Below are 17,126 nucleotides of genomic sequence, written 5' to 3'. Positions count from 1 at the left end.
AGCCTGGTGTGCTGCAGTCCATGGGGTCGCAGAATCAGACACTGAGCGACTGAACTGAACTCTCTGGTAGGAACTCTTCGCCGTGGCTGTACCACCCTCCCCCACATGCCATTTTACAGCCTTATCAGTGCTATTCTCCTCTTTACACGGCCTCCCTTCCTCTCTGATGCCCACCCCCTCTCTACTTCACATAACATTGGCCAAAATCCACCTTCAAACTTTAGCTTCCTCCTTCCTCCTCTTGCCCAGCCCATATTTCTCTCTCCAAAACTATATCCTATCTTTTTTCATGCCAGCATAATCATACTGATGGGCACAGGTAAGTGACTGTTTCTTGAGGATGTCCCCCAACTCCAGATACATGCCCAATAAAAATAATCCTGGAAGAAACAGAACAACCGCAGTGAAGGAGAATCCTGGGAAACTAAGAAAATTACAGAGCCACTGACCCTTTAATCAAGGGAACCTATCCCACAACTACACCCAAATCCATTTAAAATGACCTATGAACAAGGTTATCGTAGCTTACCACTTATAAAAGCCAAAGACAACCCAGTCTACCGATTGTCCATCATAAGTAGCTTCATTCCATAAACAATATTACATCCATATAAACAAGGAAGAGCTCTGAATACGGATGCCCAAAGGGCTCAAGAATATATCGTCAAACTTACTTTACAGCAAGTCGATGTTGCTCGCTGGAAAGATCTTCAGCCCTTCGACCTAGTCCTATGAAAAGAAACATTTAGAAATAAGAGGTTTCGAGTGAAGTAGATCACTACATCCTAAAAGAGGCTGATCAAAACTCCTTTGAAAGAAATGATTCATTTTTATTTCATCAGTCATAAAGAGTCTCTGTTTTCCTTTTTTTTTTTTAAGTGCTCTGGATCAAAGAGCCGCCAATAAGTACATGAGTGAGGAGGAAAGTCTTTATAGGTTCTTAGGAAGAGGGGAGGATTCGGAGGTTACCCTTATTTAATTCACCAGTATGAACAGGGATCTACACTGCATATATTCCTTACCACGCTGTATAGGTTTTCCCTGCTACATGAGACACACAAGCCTGCCTTTGCGGCCTGCACTCGCCTAACTGCCACCCAGATTATGCTGGGTACACACACCTGGTACACGTTGAGAATGGAATGGAATGGGAAAGGAATAGGGCACTTTCCTCTTCCAAAGGGAAAAAAAAAAAAAAAAAGGAAATGTAACCCTGAATGCAGGGAAAACACCAAAGAATTATCAGGAGGTTTTTCTTCTTTTAAAACGTACCCATGCCAGAACTCCCAACCAAATCACACTTGTGCCTCCTAGAAAATGCGTCTGTTAACTTACAGTCAAGGAAACCAAACTGTCATCTTAAAAGCAAAAGAATTCGACTTTAAAACTGTATATTTAGCTAAGACAGATTACGGTCAACAACCACCAACACAACTCAAAAACATGCCTAAGAGAAGGCAGAGTGTTTCTGGAATTTACTTGTTCCTCCTACACACAAGAAAGAAAAAAAGGCAAATAAACATTTTGCAGCATGTAAGGGATATTCTAAAAACAAAAAACAGGGTAAACTGAGAACGCTTTAAAAAGTAAATTTAGACAAAAAGCCTATGTATTAAAATCAAAAACAAGAAGCAATGTTGATTAAACAAAATTACACTCACTTTTTTCTAAGATCTCATCAAATAGTCCAGCTCTGGCAGTCTCAGGAGGGCTTCCCTGATAGATCAGTTGATAAAGAATCCGCCTGCAATGCAGGAGACCCAGGTTTGATTCCTGGGTCAGGAGATCTGCTGGAGAAGGCAGAGGCTACCCACTCCAGCAATCTCAGGAATTAAACTGATTTTAGCTTATTGACTTATGGCGCTAGTATGAGTCTATAAGCACGATCAAATGTTTTTCAGGTACAAAAATATTGACCAACTCTCACCATTTTGTCCAGGACTTTGCCAACTGGGGCACTAAATATCTCCTGTCCTGGGAAACCTTTGGATTCTGAGCAAACTCGGATAGCTGGTCAGTGTAGAAAGACTCCATCCTCAGAATAAAAGTACTCAGTTCTCTAGAGAATGACTAATCACCAAGTATGAACTGGGAATAAACAGGGTCAAAATGAAATCAAACCAGTTCTCAAGCTTTAAGTAAAAACAAGAAGACTCGCTAGTGGGGACTAAATCTTCCCAATCTGTCAACACATAAAGAAGTTTCAACAATCGGAAACCATTTGTTAGAGCCCTACAAACCCAAAGAAGACATCCTTACTAATCGCACCTGCTTCTCTTAAGCCCATATTGAAATCTTCCTCTTGCGTGGAAATGCCACCCTCCTTTCCTGGAACCGGTAGTAACACTGGAAATAATCACACGTTCTGGCCATTATCAGCAAGGGCCCAAGTGAAGAAAATGTTCAGTTTTTAGACAACCAGAGGATTCTTCCTCTTGCCAGCTTTTTATAGGTTCGGGCCAATCTCATTATATAATTTTCCAAGCCAAAAATAAAGGTAACTTAACTAGCCAATGCTGTTTCGTCTTTTATTACCTTCTGAGCTTCTCAGAGATGAGCCCAAAGGAAAAAGGATGCCATTTCTTCTTAACAGATTTGGAAATCAAGGGCAGAGAGTACCACAAAATTAAACTGAAATTTAAAACATCATACAGCTAAACCAAAAACCTACTGCTCTTGATGCAAATATTTCAGCAAAGGCTACAGATTCAGAAATGGAATGGTAGGTCACGGCTGGGAAAGTAAAAAGCTATGATTAATCTGAGTTGCAAAAAAAAATTTTTTTTTTACAAGATATAACAAGATCTGCCAGCCCTTGTCTAAACTTTAGGCTGTGTATACAGTGGAAAAGAAGAACTCTGAAGGTCAGGCTCACTCTTAGACCCAAAAGGAGGGCTGCTGTTCTCACCGTCATGAACTTGGAATGCCAAGGTTGTGATCTTCTGAGTAACAATCATCAGAGGCCTGAAAGGAAGATAGAAAATAATGAAGACTGGCCACATCGCCACGGGAGAAAATGTTTATTCCATCTCTGGCCCTGGTAGTTTCTCATCTTGACGGTTATTAAGTAAAATACAAAAACCATGGAATTCAAAACAATTTTCCCCTTCCAAATCACCTTGAATAAGTAGAACAAGTGAACAGCAAGATCACCCGGAAAAGTCTCTCTTGCATTTTTACTCGAAGCTAAGTTCCAGAAGCAACACTGCCAGCATCTGCTGGAGCTTGTCTGAAACGCTGAAGCTTATGCTCCATCCCCGACCATAAAATGAGAACCTGAATTTTAACAAGATCTCCATGGAATTCAAATGCACATTTAAGCGTAAGCAGCACTTGTCTGGGAAACACCCAATCCAGTGCCCTGGTACAACCTGGATGGGTATATATGTTGGCTTCTTCATCCTAATATGGTCTAACATGGTTTGTTCTATTTAAAAGCAATTCTTCCGTGTACACGTAGTAAAAAAAAGAAACACATTTGTAAAATGTAGCTTCCTGTAAATAAAGCATTTTGTGACCTAAAATAGCAACAATCTTAATTTGAGGGGAAAAAAAAGCTTAAGAAATGACACCCATGTCAACAAGGGTGCCAAGATAGTTCAATGGAGGCAAGAACAGTCTTTTCAGCAAATAGTGATGGGACAACTGGACAGCCACATAAAAAGCATACTGAAAGTAACTAAAAATGGTTCAAAGGCCCAAATGGAAGAGGTAAAACTACAAAACTCTTAAAAGAACACACCGGCAGAAAATTTCATGACGTTCAATGTGGCAACAGCTTCTTAGATATAACACCCAAAGCGCAAGCAACCAAAGAGAAAGAAAACGGATTAAATGGCTGTCATTAAAACTTAAATTTTTTGTGCTTCAAAGGACACACACCATCAATAAAAAGTGAAAAGACATTTCACAGAATGTACAAACATATGTGAAAATCATACATCTGCTAAGGAACCTGTACTAGACTACACAACGGACTCTTCCGAATTAAAAAGACAAAAATAACCAGTTTAGATGGCCTGAATGGACAGTTTAGATGGCCTGAATTTAGAAGGCTCTGAATGGACATTGATGTTAAAGAAGAGATATAAGCACATGAAAAGATGTTTCGCTGTCATCAGTCATCAGAGAAACGCAAATCAAAACCATGAGACACCACTTGGCAAGCACCAGGATGACCAGAATCAAAAAGACAGGTTGTTTTGGCCACAAGGCGGAGAACTGGAACCCTCATACATTACTGGTGGGAATTTTAAATGGTGCAGATGCTTGAAAAGCAGTCTGCCAGTTTCTCAAAAGGTTAGACATAGAGTGACCATATGACCAAGCAATTCCACTCCTAGGTATGTACCCATGATGTGTCCACACATAAACTTGTACATTCATGTTCAAAGCAACATTATTCGTAACAGCCCCAAAGGAACAACCCAAATAACCCAAATGTTACATAAGTACATTTTATTTATCCATCCATCAGATGATGGGTGTTTGGATTATTCCTTTCAGGCTGTTATGAAGTGTTGCTCTGAACATGTATGTACAAGTCTGTGTGTAGACATATTTTTCTTTCTCATCAACTGATGGGCAAATAAAACACGATATGTTTGTCCATCCAGGGCCTCCCCAGGAGGCTCAGCAGTAAAGAATCTGCCTGCAATGCAGGAGATGTGGGTTTGATCCCTGGGCCGGGAAAATCCCCTGGAGGAGGAAATAGCAACCCACTCCAGTATTCTTGCCTGTAAAATTCCCTGGACAGAGGAGCCTGGCGGGCTACAGTCCATGGGGTCACAAAGAGTCGGACATGGCTGAGCACAGCACACTCACACACACACACGTCCATCCAACAGAATATTCAATAATTCAATAAAAAACAATGAAGCACTGCTAATGCTCCAGTGTGGACAGACCTTGGAAACATTACGCCAAGTGAAAGAAGCCAGACCCAGTGGCCACACACTGTATGATTCCATTTATACAAAGTGCCGAGAATAGGCAAATCCACAGAGAAGTGAAATAGATGGCTGGCTGCCTAAGACTGGGGTAAAGGGAGGAAATGTGGAGTGATAGTTAATGCATACAAGTTTCTTTGGGTAGGAGGGTGATGAAAATGTAAAATTAACCACTGTAAAGAGTTAGACTCTGTAAATTCACTCTGCGTATATGCTAAAACCTGCTGAATTGTGTCCTTTAAATGGGTGAATTGTACGGTACGTGAATTATATCTCAATAAAGCTGCAGCTTGGTTTTTGCAATCATCTGGTCTAGCTCAGTACCTTTAATAGCTCTATTCTTGCCCCATAAGACAAGATAAAATCTCACCACCCAACTACCGTACCTTCCTCTAAAGTACCTCTACCATGCCTTCCAAGTTTAGCCTGGTTTTCTGATCTCCATCCTCATGGCTTCTTCCTGAATTTGCCATCTCTAACCCATATGTTCTGAGGGTTCATTTACATACAAAGCTGAGGTTTGGTCAGTGTCTATGACTGCATCCTTGAGATAACCTTAGGGTGCAGCACAGCCTCTGGGCCCTGAGCTCTGGCCACGCCAGGTGTGGGAGGATGGGATGGACACAAAGCATCCTTAGGCCAAAGCTGATGTGTCCACTGTACTCAGCCTCCTCTCTCTGAGGTCATTTTCTTCTTTAATTCCTCTCGTCCCCATTTCCATTTTCCATCTCTTTAAAAGAATAAACATGTAATATTTTAAATTACCAGTATAAGCTAGAAAGATACACTATTTTAAAGAGCGTGTCAACAAAGGCCCTTTGAAATCTTAACACCTACATCCAACTTTATATCTCATTTGCAAAAGCCCCACTGCCAAGATTTGAAACAAGAGTCCTCACACTGTGAAAGGTGAAGAGCAGGGGAAGTGAGGGGTCTGCCTGTGGAAGGGAGGGGTGGCTTGCTCTCCGGGACTGGGGAGAAATGGGAGTGGCGGACAGGGGTCCCCAGGGTGGTCACTCTAGGGCAGCAAGACAGCTCACAGCTGACACTGATTTTGATTACACTCTTATGTAGTGGGAAAAAAAAAATAACTGCTTCAAGAACATGGAGGTTTGGGTCCTAAAAATAAGATACATCAAAACTTTCTGTAAGAGCAATTTGGCCTTATAGACCCAATATAACCTCACAGCTCATCTTCTTGATATTCTACCAGACTTCTAACCCAGAATGTATAACAGATGCAGAGAGCTATTTATCTTGAAAGGGACTCACTCTAAGCATCACATTCCAAGTGGTTGCCAACTATGACCTTTTTTCCCCAAAGCCTTTTTATCCTGTAAGACTAAGTCTGAGGAATCAGTAATAGGACCTAAGCTCCCAGCCTTCTTTACACAAAGCCCAGCACAATTTTTTTTTGTATTCTGAGACACACATTCTGATGACCATGCACTTTGCAAACTTAGTTTCTACATTTCATTTAATTTATAACTTCATTTTTAAAGGGTTTATAACATTGATATATCCATAAAGAAAATGTGTCACAGTATTAGCTTGGTCTTCTCTCTTTACAGAAGACAAATGGATGGATAAAGAACATACGGTGTGTATATATATATAATGGAATATTACTCAGCCATTAAAAAGAACGAAATGATGCCATTTACAGCTACATGGAGGGACATGGACATGATCATACTAAGTGAAGTAAGGCAGAGAAACACAAATATCATATCACTTATATGCAGAATCTTACAAAATTGATACAAATGAATTTATTTACAAAACAGAAACAGACTCACAGACTTAGAGAATGAATATGGTCACCAGTGGGGAAAATGAGGTGTCGGGGGCGGGGCGATAGATTGGGAGGGACATGTACACAATGCTATAATTAAAATAGATAACCAACAAGGACCTGCTGTATATAACTTAGGGAACTCTATTTTGTAATAACCTAAATGGGAAAATAATTTGAAAAAAGGATACATATTTATAATTGAGTCACTTTGCTATACACCTGAAACTAACATTGCTCATCAACCATATTCTAATATAAAATTAAAAAAAAATTTTTTTAAGAAATGTAACATTTGTTTTCCTTTACCAGGGAGTTAGATTTAATGTATTTCACAATTAGGCACACGTTCAGCAAAGCATTTAGTATCTATTCCCAGAAATAATGGGCATGAGAAAGCAGCTCTCTGATTGGCTGCTGGGGGTGCGTAATTGACGGGCTCCAGCTCCATCCTCTGGTTCCATCGCCTTGTTGGTGCTGAACCCACACCTCCTGAGGTTGTGTCCAGTCAATGACTGAGCACAGCTGGGTACCCAGCAGGCCCTCCAGGCCAGGTATGGTGCTCCTCAGCTGGGGATCCGAGCTCGAGGACTTATCCCTGAACTTGCTGAAATATTACAAGAACTGCACTGCAGTCCAAGACCTCAGTCCCCTCCTTTCCTGTCCATCTGAGGGGTCAGACATGCATGTCCATCTGATGGCTCCCCCAGATGGAAGAACCTCCCTGTTCAGTTACCTCCATGTTTCCCCTCACAGGTATTTCACCCAACAAATCTCATACTTCTGTTCCCACCTTGGCATCCACTTCTCACAGAACCCAGACTAATAAAATGCATAATAGTAAATATCTGCATCAATGTAAATGAATAACAGTTATTCCACATGAAATCTGTACCTTTAGGTCTATGTAAGAATCATATTGTTATCATTCTTGATGAAAAAAAATCTCCCTTCTAGGGGGGCAAAAGAAAGAAGCTATGGGTCAAATATTGTTACTCATCACCAAGACTATACTTTCAATAATATAGTGTTTCTGTTTGAAGTATCTGAAGAAAGTTCTAGCAACTTAAATAAGAAACAACTCACATGTGGGATCATGGGCTTATAAAACACACTGGCAACCTGTAGGAAAGGAAATGGGGTTAGACTCCTCCTCCATTCTTACTTTCCTGTGGCTGTAAGGAATGGAGCCATACGCTCCTGCTCAGAGGATGTCCATTCTGAACACTCTTTCATTCATCAATTTATTTAAGCCAATGGGTAGATCAGATGCCAAACTCAGACAGCACAGCTTACTGAGACGTCAGAGTTACTGACTTAGGATAAAACTCAAATATCATAGTACCATCCATGTTGCATTTCAATCAAAAAGTAATATAATCTAAGACACAGACCCCCTATTTCCACTGGGCTGATCAGGTCAGTGATTGGGATTATAGTAAACCAACAGAGGAAAACATCTCCCATGGAACAACAGGGCAAACAAACTCTCCTACCCCAGGGGGTGTGAGTGAGTGGTATTTCTAGAATGCCCAACAGGATAACCAGGAACACAAATGGCTGTTGTTCCACTGGTGTAGGCTGCAGCTCACCGTGAGAAGCATGCACAGTGTGCATTCAACTGTATCATATTTACATGACATTTAGAACTTATTATATAAAATTAAAAAAAAACAATTATTGAAATCAATAAAGACCACTCCCCAACCCTAGACAGAATCACTGTCTTAGTATTTATTTCCCTCCACTCTTTTTTCCCCCACACATGTTCACATTCATGAAAATGGAATCTCAATACATGTATTTTTTGGTGTGGTTTTGATTTTCCATTATATTGTAAGCATTTCCAGTGTTATTAGATATTCTTTGAAGGCATCCTTTTAATGGATGCATATTAGTACCAGAATTTATTTTTTAATTTTTTTGGCCACACCATGTGGCTTGTGGGATCTTAGTTCCCCAGCCAGGGACTGAATCTGTGACCTGAGCAGTGAGAGCACGGAGTCTGAACCACTGGACAACCGAGGAATCCCCGTTTAGTATCACAATTTAACCACTCACCACTTTTGGACCCTTTAAGGATGTTTCCAATTTTGCACTATGACGGACAAGTTGCACTATTCATAAGTTGAACACACATATGAATAAATTTGATTTCCTTCAGGTAATTCAGTTCCTAGGAATTCATAATAATGATATAAACTTTTAAAAATTTCTTGCTTAAAATTTATGGCTAAGTTGCCTTCCAGAACAGTTGTACCAATTTATACTCCCACTAGCAGCATATAAAAGTTCTCATTTCATGATGTTTTCAAAAAAACATGAGCAACTCAAACTGCCATCCTGATGACAGGGCAATTATCTGCCTGAATCTGGCCCTGTCTGCAAAAGGATTAAGGTTCCTTCTTGCTGTTTCCCTCAGAAGAAAACTCGATTTGCACCCTTCTGTGAGCAAAAAAACAATCAGTTCACTATCACAGACTTAAAAGGAATCAAGTATCAGCTTTATTACAAGTAATTGTTGAGCTTCCCCAGGGAGAACAGTTAAATCTTCCCGTATTTTTAATAACCTGCATTCACAGAGAAAACACGGAGGGCGCTGGCCCCGTGTGTACTGACACAAATGACATCAACATCACTAATAAAAGTGAATCTTGCGTGTCACGCTCGCCATTCACACCAGCTTTGATTACTTTCAGAATGATAAAATTTCAAGACCCAGAGTAATCTGAAGTACAAGTTTATGTGCTCCCCCAAATTAGAAACACATATACATCATTGCTGGAGAAGGGAATGGCAATCCACTCCAGTGTTCTTGCCTGGAGAATTCCATGGACAGAGGAGCCTGGTGGGCTACAGTCCGTGGGGTTGCAAAGAGTTGGACACAACGGAGCAACTAACACACACACCTCATTGTAACAACACGGACATAATCCAATCTTGGTCACCTCCTCTCTGTGCTCTTGCTCTAAACAACAGTGTTAGGCACATAGGTTTGCACATGTGCTCAGAAGAGAACAGCTATCACATCAGGCTGCTGCCTTAAAACACCAAGTGTAACCTCAAATCACTGCTTGACTCCTCAACAAAATCCTAAATAAGATTCTTAGACCAACATAAACAGGAGTGTTAAATTCCATTCTGAAAGAGAACTGCTGGTTGCTTGCATGTTCATCATGAGAACGGTTTCCTACTGGGGCTTCCCTGGTGGCTCAGACAGTTAAGAATCTGATGCACGTTTGATCTCTGGGTTGGGAAGATCCCCTGGAGAAGGGAATGGCAGCCCACTCCGATATTCTTGCCTGGAAAATTCCATGGACAGAGGAGCCTGGTGGGCTACAGTCCATGAAGTCACAAAGAGCTGGACATGACTGAGCAGCTAACACAATGAGAACAGACCGTCAGAATCTCTCCTATTGACCATGTGTGATGTAAAACACTGTGTCAATTTCCGGTTAGTTTGTACCTCTCCATTTACGTTTCTGACATTACCCAAGAAGATGGATCTATATCAGTGAGGCACTGTGCATTTAGGGTGACAGGGAAAAAATAATGCTGCTGCCTAAGAATGCCCTATAATTAAAAAAAAAAAAAAGACACATATCTTCCAGGAACTGAATAAAGTATGGTCACTTGCCAATTAGGGCTCTAAATCACCTTCAATGTACAGGAGCAGACACATTTTCGTTGTCTCCTTTCCCTAACAGAAGTGTCCTTTCTAATTCAAACAGTCTGCACTTTTATATGTAAAGAAGAGATTTCTTAACACAAGCAGACCCAAAAATGCCAGAGGATAAACACCACATAAGGAAATGTAGCACAATTTCGCCTACGCCGTTGACAGTGGAGTGGACAGGAACTTCCATCCTCCAGTGCTGTCAAACCCCAAATCCACCCCGTTTCAAAAACGCATGACTGTCTTCCCATAATTTGCCCTCTATCCTTCCCTTTTGGTAACTTTCCACAATTGCAATTATACTAAAAATGACGTAACAACCGTTCGAGAGTTTTACGGACAAAACCACTGGAGATGTCATGAAGGCAGGGAGGAATGTGGAGAGGGAGGCATTGTGTCCTGTTTGACCAAGAGCTGGGGACTGCAGTCAGCAGATATATGTATGAAATCAGAACAATGGATATTTATCTCCTAGAGCCACCATAACCTCTCCCAGTTCTGGAGGTCAGAAAGGCCACAAGCGAGGTGCTGGCAGAGCTGGGTTTTTCTGAAAGCTCTGACGAAGAATGTTCCATGCTTCTCCCTGGCTCCTTGGGGCAGACGGCAGCCCCTGGAGTCCCTTGGCTTGTGGCTGCATCACTCTTATCTCTGCCTCCGTCTTCACGTGGCCACCCTCCCCCTGTGTATCTCTCTCTCTCTTGTGGACATTTTATAAGGACACCCGCCATGTGAATTTAGGGCCCATCCTAATCTAGCATGCCCTCACACTAACTAATTACACCTGCAAAGGTCCTGTTTCTAAATAAGAACATATTCTGAGGCTCCAAGTGGACACGAATTAGGGGAACGCTCGTCAAACCAGTTCATGGTGACGCGCTCAACATGCGGCCTCCCTACACAAACCTGGAAAGGGTAACTGCACATGCATTCTTCCTCAGTCTTTCCTCACCTTTGTCTCCTATAATCGCGCCTGCCATCTACAGGTTCTCAGTCAGGTCTGCTGAATGGTGAATGAAGGTACCTTCCAAGGCAGAACCCAAGCCACTCCTTGGAGTGTGGATCTGATCGATGATGGCTTTGCTCTTACACAATCCCCATCCACTTTCTCTGGAGTGGTTTTCTCCAACACGGATTTAGAAGGTAAGGGGAAGCAAAGATGCTTGCAAAGCAATCTTAATGCAAGATTTTCATGTTTATAATCCTGCCTCACACCCTTTTGGCTTTCTCAAATACTAGAGTATTTAACTCATTCATTTAGTGAACACCTATGACATGCCAGGTGTTCTTCCCTGGTGGCTCAGATGGTAAAGTGTCTGCCTCCAATGTGGGAGACCCGGGTTCAATCCCTGGGTCGAGAAGATCTCCTGGAGAGGGAAATGGCAACCCACCCCAGTATTCTTGCCTGGAGAATCCCACGGATGGAGGAACCTGGTAGGCTACAGTCCATGGGGTCGCAAAGAGTCGAACACAACTGAACGACTTCCCTTTCGCTATGACAGACCAGAAGCTCTTCTAAGTATGGGGAACGGGGGACATAGTTCTGGGGTTAAACCAAAAAAACTGAAGTCTATTGATTAAACTCTAAGGAGAGTTATGACCACCATTTTGAAATTACTTTTAATGCTATAACTTTGCGACTGTGTTGCTAATCTTTGTTGCTCCCACGTTTTCCATATTTTGCTAGCCATACACATCATTGAAAAAAAACAGAAAGAAGTTTGTGAATCTGTTTCAGGAAAACTGAAAAACAGTGGTCCACAATCTTGGAGGAAAGGAATAAAGAAAGGATGCAACTCAAAGAGAAAAAGGCAAAACCCAGAGGACTGAGGGTAAGAGGAACTTATGCCCAGAAAGCCAGTCTGAGACCAAACTAGGGTTGTGGAAGTTTCAAGGCAACAGGTTTTGTGTTCCAGGCAACACTTCGCCTCCTGAAGTCTCGTCACAATGGGAGAGTTTAGTTGCACAACTGGGAAGTTCATACAAATGAGTGGTAAGTTGTAGCCCTTATTTCATTGATTACTCTCTACCAACTCAGCCCATGAAAGGCAGGTCACCTCAGGCCACCTGCGTAGATGAAAAGCGAACTCCTAAGGAAGTGACGTGGAGAATACATGACCTGTGAGGAGGAGGATCTCTCCTTTAGTGCCTGTTCCTCAAGATTCTCAAAAAGCTGTTCCTGAAAGAGCATCAACAGAGCACAAACTGTTCACTGATTCACCATCACCTTCACCAGGCGACCCACTAGGAGAGGGGTGGCCCCCCGGGTGAAGGCTGCAGTGACAGACAAAATTTTACAAGGATGGAGACCCCTGCTATGCATTACCCTTCTGGTTGCCAGAAGTCTGGGGGAGGTGGGGAGGGGACCTGGGAAGGCCAGAGCAGCCAGGGGTCACTCAATGGGGCTCACAGAACAGCTGTTGGATTGGCCAAAAAGTTCATCTGGCTTTTCTGTAACAGCACATGGAAAAATCCGAATGAACTTTTTGGCCAACCCAATGTTTATCAGCTCCTATGGAAGAATTTTGTGTTATTAACTAGTAAGAGATAAAACACCAATGCTGTATTTGGGACCTTAGAATAGGGGTTGGCAGACTTTTCTGTACAGGGCATGATAGGAAATATTTTGGCTTCTGTAAGGTCATATGGTTTCTGTCATAACTACTCAGTGCTACCACCATAGTGCAAAAAGCAGCCGCAGATAACAAATACATGAGTAAGTGCCTGGGCATGTTCCAATATAACTACAGAATCAAGTGGCAGCCCAGACAGAGCCCACGGCACGTGGTTGGCAACCCTGCCTTACGACAACGGCAGAGCTCACCATCCTACGGAGCAATCAAATCACCGCCCTCAACCTCACGTGCACCGTCTCACCAAATGATTTAACCAAGTCACTGATGACTCATACCTGTGTTCTCGATCTTTACAGACCCCAGGGGACTGAGTCAAAGTCAGCCACCCAACCACCCCAACGCAAATGAAGATACTCACCCAGAAAAATCTGTAGTGAGAATTCCGTAGTGGAAGATGTAGATTCGACTGATGTGGCAGATTGTAAGGTAGCCCATTGCTACAAAAAAGGAGTATCTAGAACCAAAAAAAACCACCGACGATCAGATCATTGTGCATGCAGTCAATCGACTTTCTCTTTTCTCCCTCACCCACCACATGCGATTAGCCGCCAAGTCCTACCTGGTCCACCTCCCTCCCAGCACATCCCTGCTCCTCACTTGCACACGCACGGCTCTCAGCCCTTCATTTTTCCTCATCTGGACCACTGCAGTCGTTCTCAACTGGGGCAGCATGATGGAATCACCTGGGGAGTAACTGGCCCCACCCCCGGATATTCTAATTTCATTGATAAGGGATACATGTGGCAGGTGTGACTACAACGTGCACCCAGAGCTGGGAACCGCGGACCTGTAAGGTCCTGCACTCAGATCCTCCTCTTCACAAGCCATCCTGTTTACACAGTGATCTTCCTAAAATATAAATCATCCTGTTGCCAACCACTCCCTTCCTGAAACACTTTGTTCCCTTGGCTTCCATTCTCCTTGTTTCCTTCCCAGCTCTCTGGTCAGTTCTTCCAAGGCTCTTGCTCAGCCTATCTTCCTCCCTCTACTCCTTAGGCATCAGCAGTCCCAGTGCTCTGCTCAGAACCCTCCCTGCTGATGCCTGAGGCTTCAATTTCCACCTTCTCCTGTTCACTCCCTGGCCTCCTTCAGAGGATCATCCTATGGTATAAACCAGCAATGTACACACACACATGCATGCATGCCATTAAGAACATTCATCAACTTGTACACATAAAGATATATGATCATCTGATTAACCACTGTCTCCCTTACAAGCCGGAAAGCCCCATGAGAATAAGGATGGTCACGTGTGTTTCATTCACCACTAGCTGAGACTGTCGCCAGTGTTGAATGAACACACAATAAATGAATGTTTCTTGACTTAAAAGCCACAGGGTTCAACCCTGGTTCAGGAAAACCCCACCTTCCCTGGGGCAACTAAGCCCACCGCTACTGAAGCCCATATGCCCTCGAGCCTGTACTCCACAACCAGAGAAGCTCCGGCAATGAGAAGTCCATGCACCCCAACTAGAGAGCAACCCCCACTGTCTGCAATGAGAGAAAGCCTGGACACAGCAACGAAGGCCCAGCGCAGCCATAGACTGATAAATAAAGCCGTTTAAAAAAGAGTTTTGCTCCTCCACCCCACGCCTACTCCCTACTGTCTAATCACATCAAAACTCCTGAATACAGCATTCCAGCTGCTGCACATGCTAAGCTCTACCTTAACAGTTCCTTTTTGGATCACCTCCAGCCATGTTCTATGTCCATCATGTGCTAAACCACACCGGACTGCTCCCTTCCAATTAAATCCTGAATTTTCAGGCCAGATTTCCTTCTCCTTCCTCTGTCTGCAACTCTTTGCTCCCTCATATGGTCTATCTGGACACAAATTATCTGATATCAGTTCAGTTCAGCCACGCAGTCGTGTCCGACTCTTTGCGACCCCATGAATCGCAGCACGCCAGGCCTCCCTGTCCATCACCAACTCCCGGCGTTCACTCAAACTCATGTCCATCGAGTCGGTGATGCAATCCAGCCATCTCATCCTCTGTTGTCCCCTTCTCCTCCCGCCCCCTATCCCTCCCAGCATCAGGGTCTTTTCCAATGAGTCAGCTCTTCACATGAGGTGGCCAAAGTACTGGAGTTTCAGCTTCAGCATCAGTATTTCCAATGAACACCCAGGAGTGATCTCCTTCAGAATGGACTGGTTGAATCTCCTTGCAGTCCAAGGGACTCTCAAGAGTCTCCTCCAACACCACAGTTCAAAAGCATCAATTCTTTGGCGCTCAAATTTCTTCACAGTCCAACTCTCACATCCATACATGATCAATGGAAAAACCATAGCCTTGACTAGATGGACCTTTGTTGGCAAAGTAATGTCTCTGCTTTTGAATATGCTATCTAGGTTGGTCATAACTTTCCTTCCAAGGAGTAAGCGTCTTTTAATTTCATAGCTGCAATCACCATCTGCAGTGATTTTGGAGCCCCAAAAAATAAAGTCTGACACTGTTTCCACTGTTTCCCCATCTATTTCCCATTAAGTGATGGGACCAGATGCCATGATCTTCGTTTTCTGAATGTTGAGCTTTAAGCCAACTTTTTCACTCTCCTCTTTCACTTTCATCAAGAGGCTTTTTAGTTCCTCTTCACTTTCTGCCATAAGGGTGGTGTCATCTGCATATCTGAGGTTATTGATATTTCTCTCGGCAATCTTGATTCCAGCTTGTGCTTCTTCCAGCCCAGCGTTTCTCATGATGTACTCTGCATATAAGTTAAATAAGCAGGTGACAATATACAACCTTGATGTACTCTTTTTCCTATTTGGAACCAATCTGTTGTTTCATGCCTAGTTCTAACTGTTGCTTCCTGACCTGCATATAGGTTTCTCAAGAGGCAGGTCAGGTGGTCTGGTTTTCCCATCTCTTTCAGAATTTTCCAGTTTTTTCCAGAATTTTCCAGTTTTTTCCAGAATTTTCCAGTTTCCTGTGTGTGATTGTGGTCCACACAGTCAGAGGATTTGGCTTAGTCAATAAAGCAGAAATAGATGTTTTTCTGGAACTCTCTTGCTTTTTCGATGATCCAGCAGATGTGGGTAATTTGATCTCTGGTTCCTCTGCCTTTTCTAAAACCAGCTTGAACATCTGGAAGTTCACGGTTCACATATTGCTGAAGCCTGGCTTGGAGAATTTTGAGCATTACTAGTGTGTGAGATGAGCACAATTGTGCGGTAGTTTGAGCATTCTTTGGCATTGCCTTTCTTTGGGATTGGAATGAAAACTGACCTTTTCCAGTCCTGTGGCCACTGCTGAGATTTCCAAATTTGCTGGCATATTGAGTGCAGCACTTTCACAACATCATCTTCCAGGATTTGAAATAGCTCAACTGGAATTCCATCACCTCCACTAGCTTTGTTCGTAGTGATGCTTTCTAAGGCCCACTTGACTTCACATTCTAGGATGTCTGGCTCTAGGTGAGTGATCACACCATCGTGATTATCTGGGTCATGAAGATCTTTCTTGTACAGTTCTTCTGTGTATTCTTGCCACCTTTTCTTAATATCTTCTGCTTCTGTTAGGTCCATACCATTTCTGTTCTCTATCGAGCCCATCTTTGCATGAAATGTCCCCTTGGTATCTCTAATTTTCTGAAGAGATCTCTAGTCTTTCCCATTCTGTTGTTTTCCTCTATTTCTTTGCATTGATTGCTGAGGAAAGCTTTCTTATCTCTCCTTGCTTTTCTTTGGAACTCTGCATTCAGATGGGTATATCTTTCCTTTTCTCCTTTGCTTTTCATTTCTCTTTTTTCACAGCTATTTGTAAGGCCTCCCCAGACAGCCATTTTTCTTTTTTGCATTTCTTTTCCATGGGGATGGTCTTGATCCCTGTCTCCTGTACTGTGCCAGGAACCTCAGTCCATAGTTCATCAGGCACTCATCTATCAGATCTAGTCCCTTAAATCTATTTCTCACTTCCACTGTATAATCATAAGGGATTTGATTTAAGTCAAACCTGAATGGTCTAATGGTTTTCCCTACTTTCTTCAATTTAAGTCTGCATTTGGCAATAAGGAGTTCATGATCTGAGCCACAGTCAGCTCCCAGTCTTGTTTTTGCTGACTGTATAGAGCTT

The 17,126-nt window shown here is 42.7% G+C and overlaps 1 protein-coding gene across 3 annotated transcripts in view; it reads right to left on the bottom strand.

Annotated features, from left to right (window-relative positions):
- MBOAT1 (membrane bound O-acyltransferase domain containing 1) overlaps positions 1 to 17,126 on the bottom strand; it is a 110,873-nt gene that overhangs the window by 29,059 nt on the left and 64,688 nt on the right. For 2 of the 3 annotated variants that reach the window (XM_027524805.1, XM_027524803.1), the window contains 3 exons: positions 13,412 to 13,507; positions 2,909 to 2,964; positions 675 to 729 (listed from right to left, as the gene is read on the bottom strand). In XM_027524805.1, coding sequence (XP_027380606.1) covers positions 675 to 729; positions 2,909 to 2,964; positions 13,412 to 13,507 — 207 coding nt within the window. The remainder of the gene's footprint in view (positions 1 to 674; positions 730 to 2,908; positions 2,965 to 13,411; positions 13,508 to 17,126) is intronic. The other variant, XM_027524804.1, reaches the window with a different exon arrangement.

This window comes from Bos indicus x Bos taurus, chromosome 23, assembly GCF_003369695.1.
Source record: "Bos indicus x Bos taurus breed Angus x Brahman F1 hybrid chromosome 23, Bos_hybrid_MaternalHap_v2.0, whole genome shotgun sequence".
Taxonomy (NCBI): domain Eukaryota; kingdom Metazoa; phylum Chordata; class Mammalia; order Artiodactyla; family Bovidae; genus Bos; species Bos indicus x Bos taurus.
The sequence above is the reverse complement of the archived record's forward strand: the minus strand, read 5'-3'. Positions and strand labels throughout refer to the sequence as shown.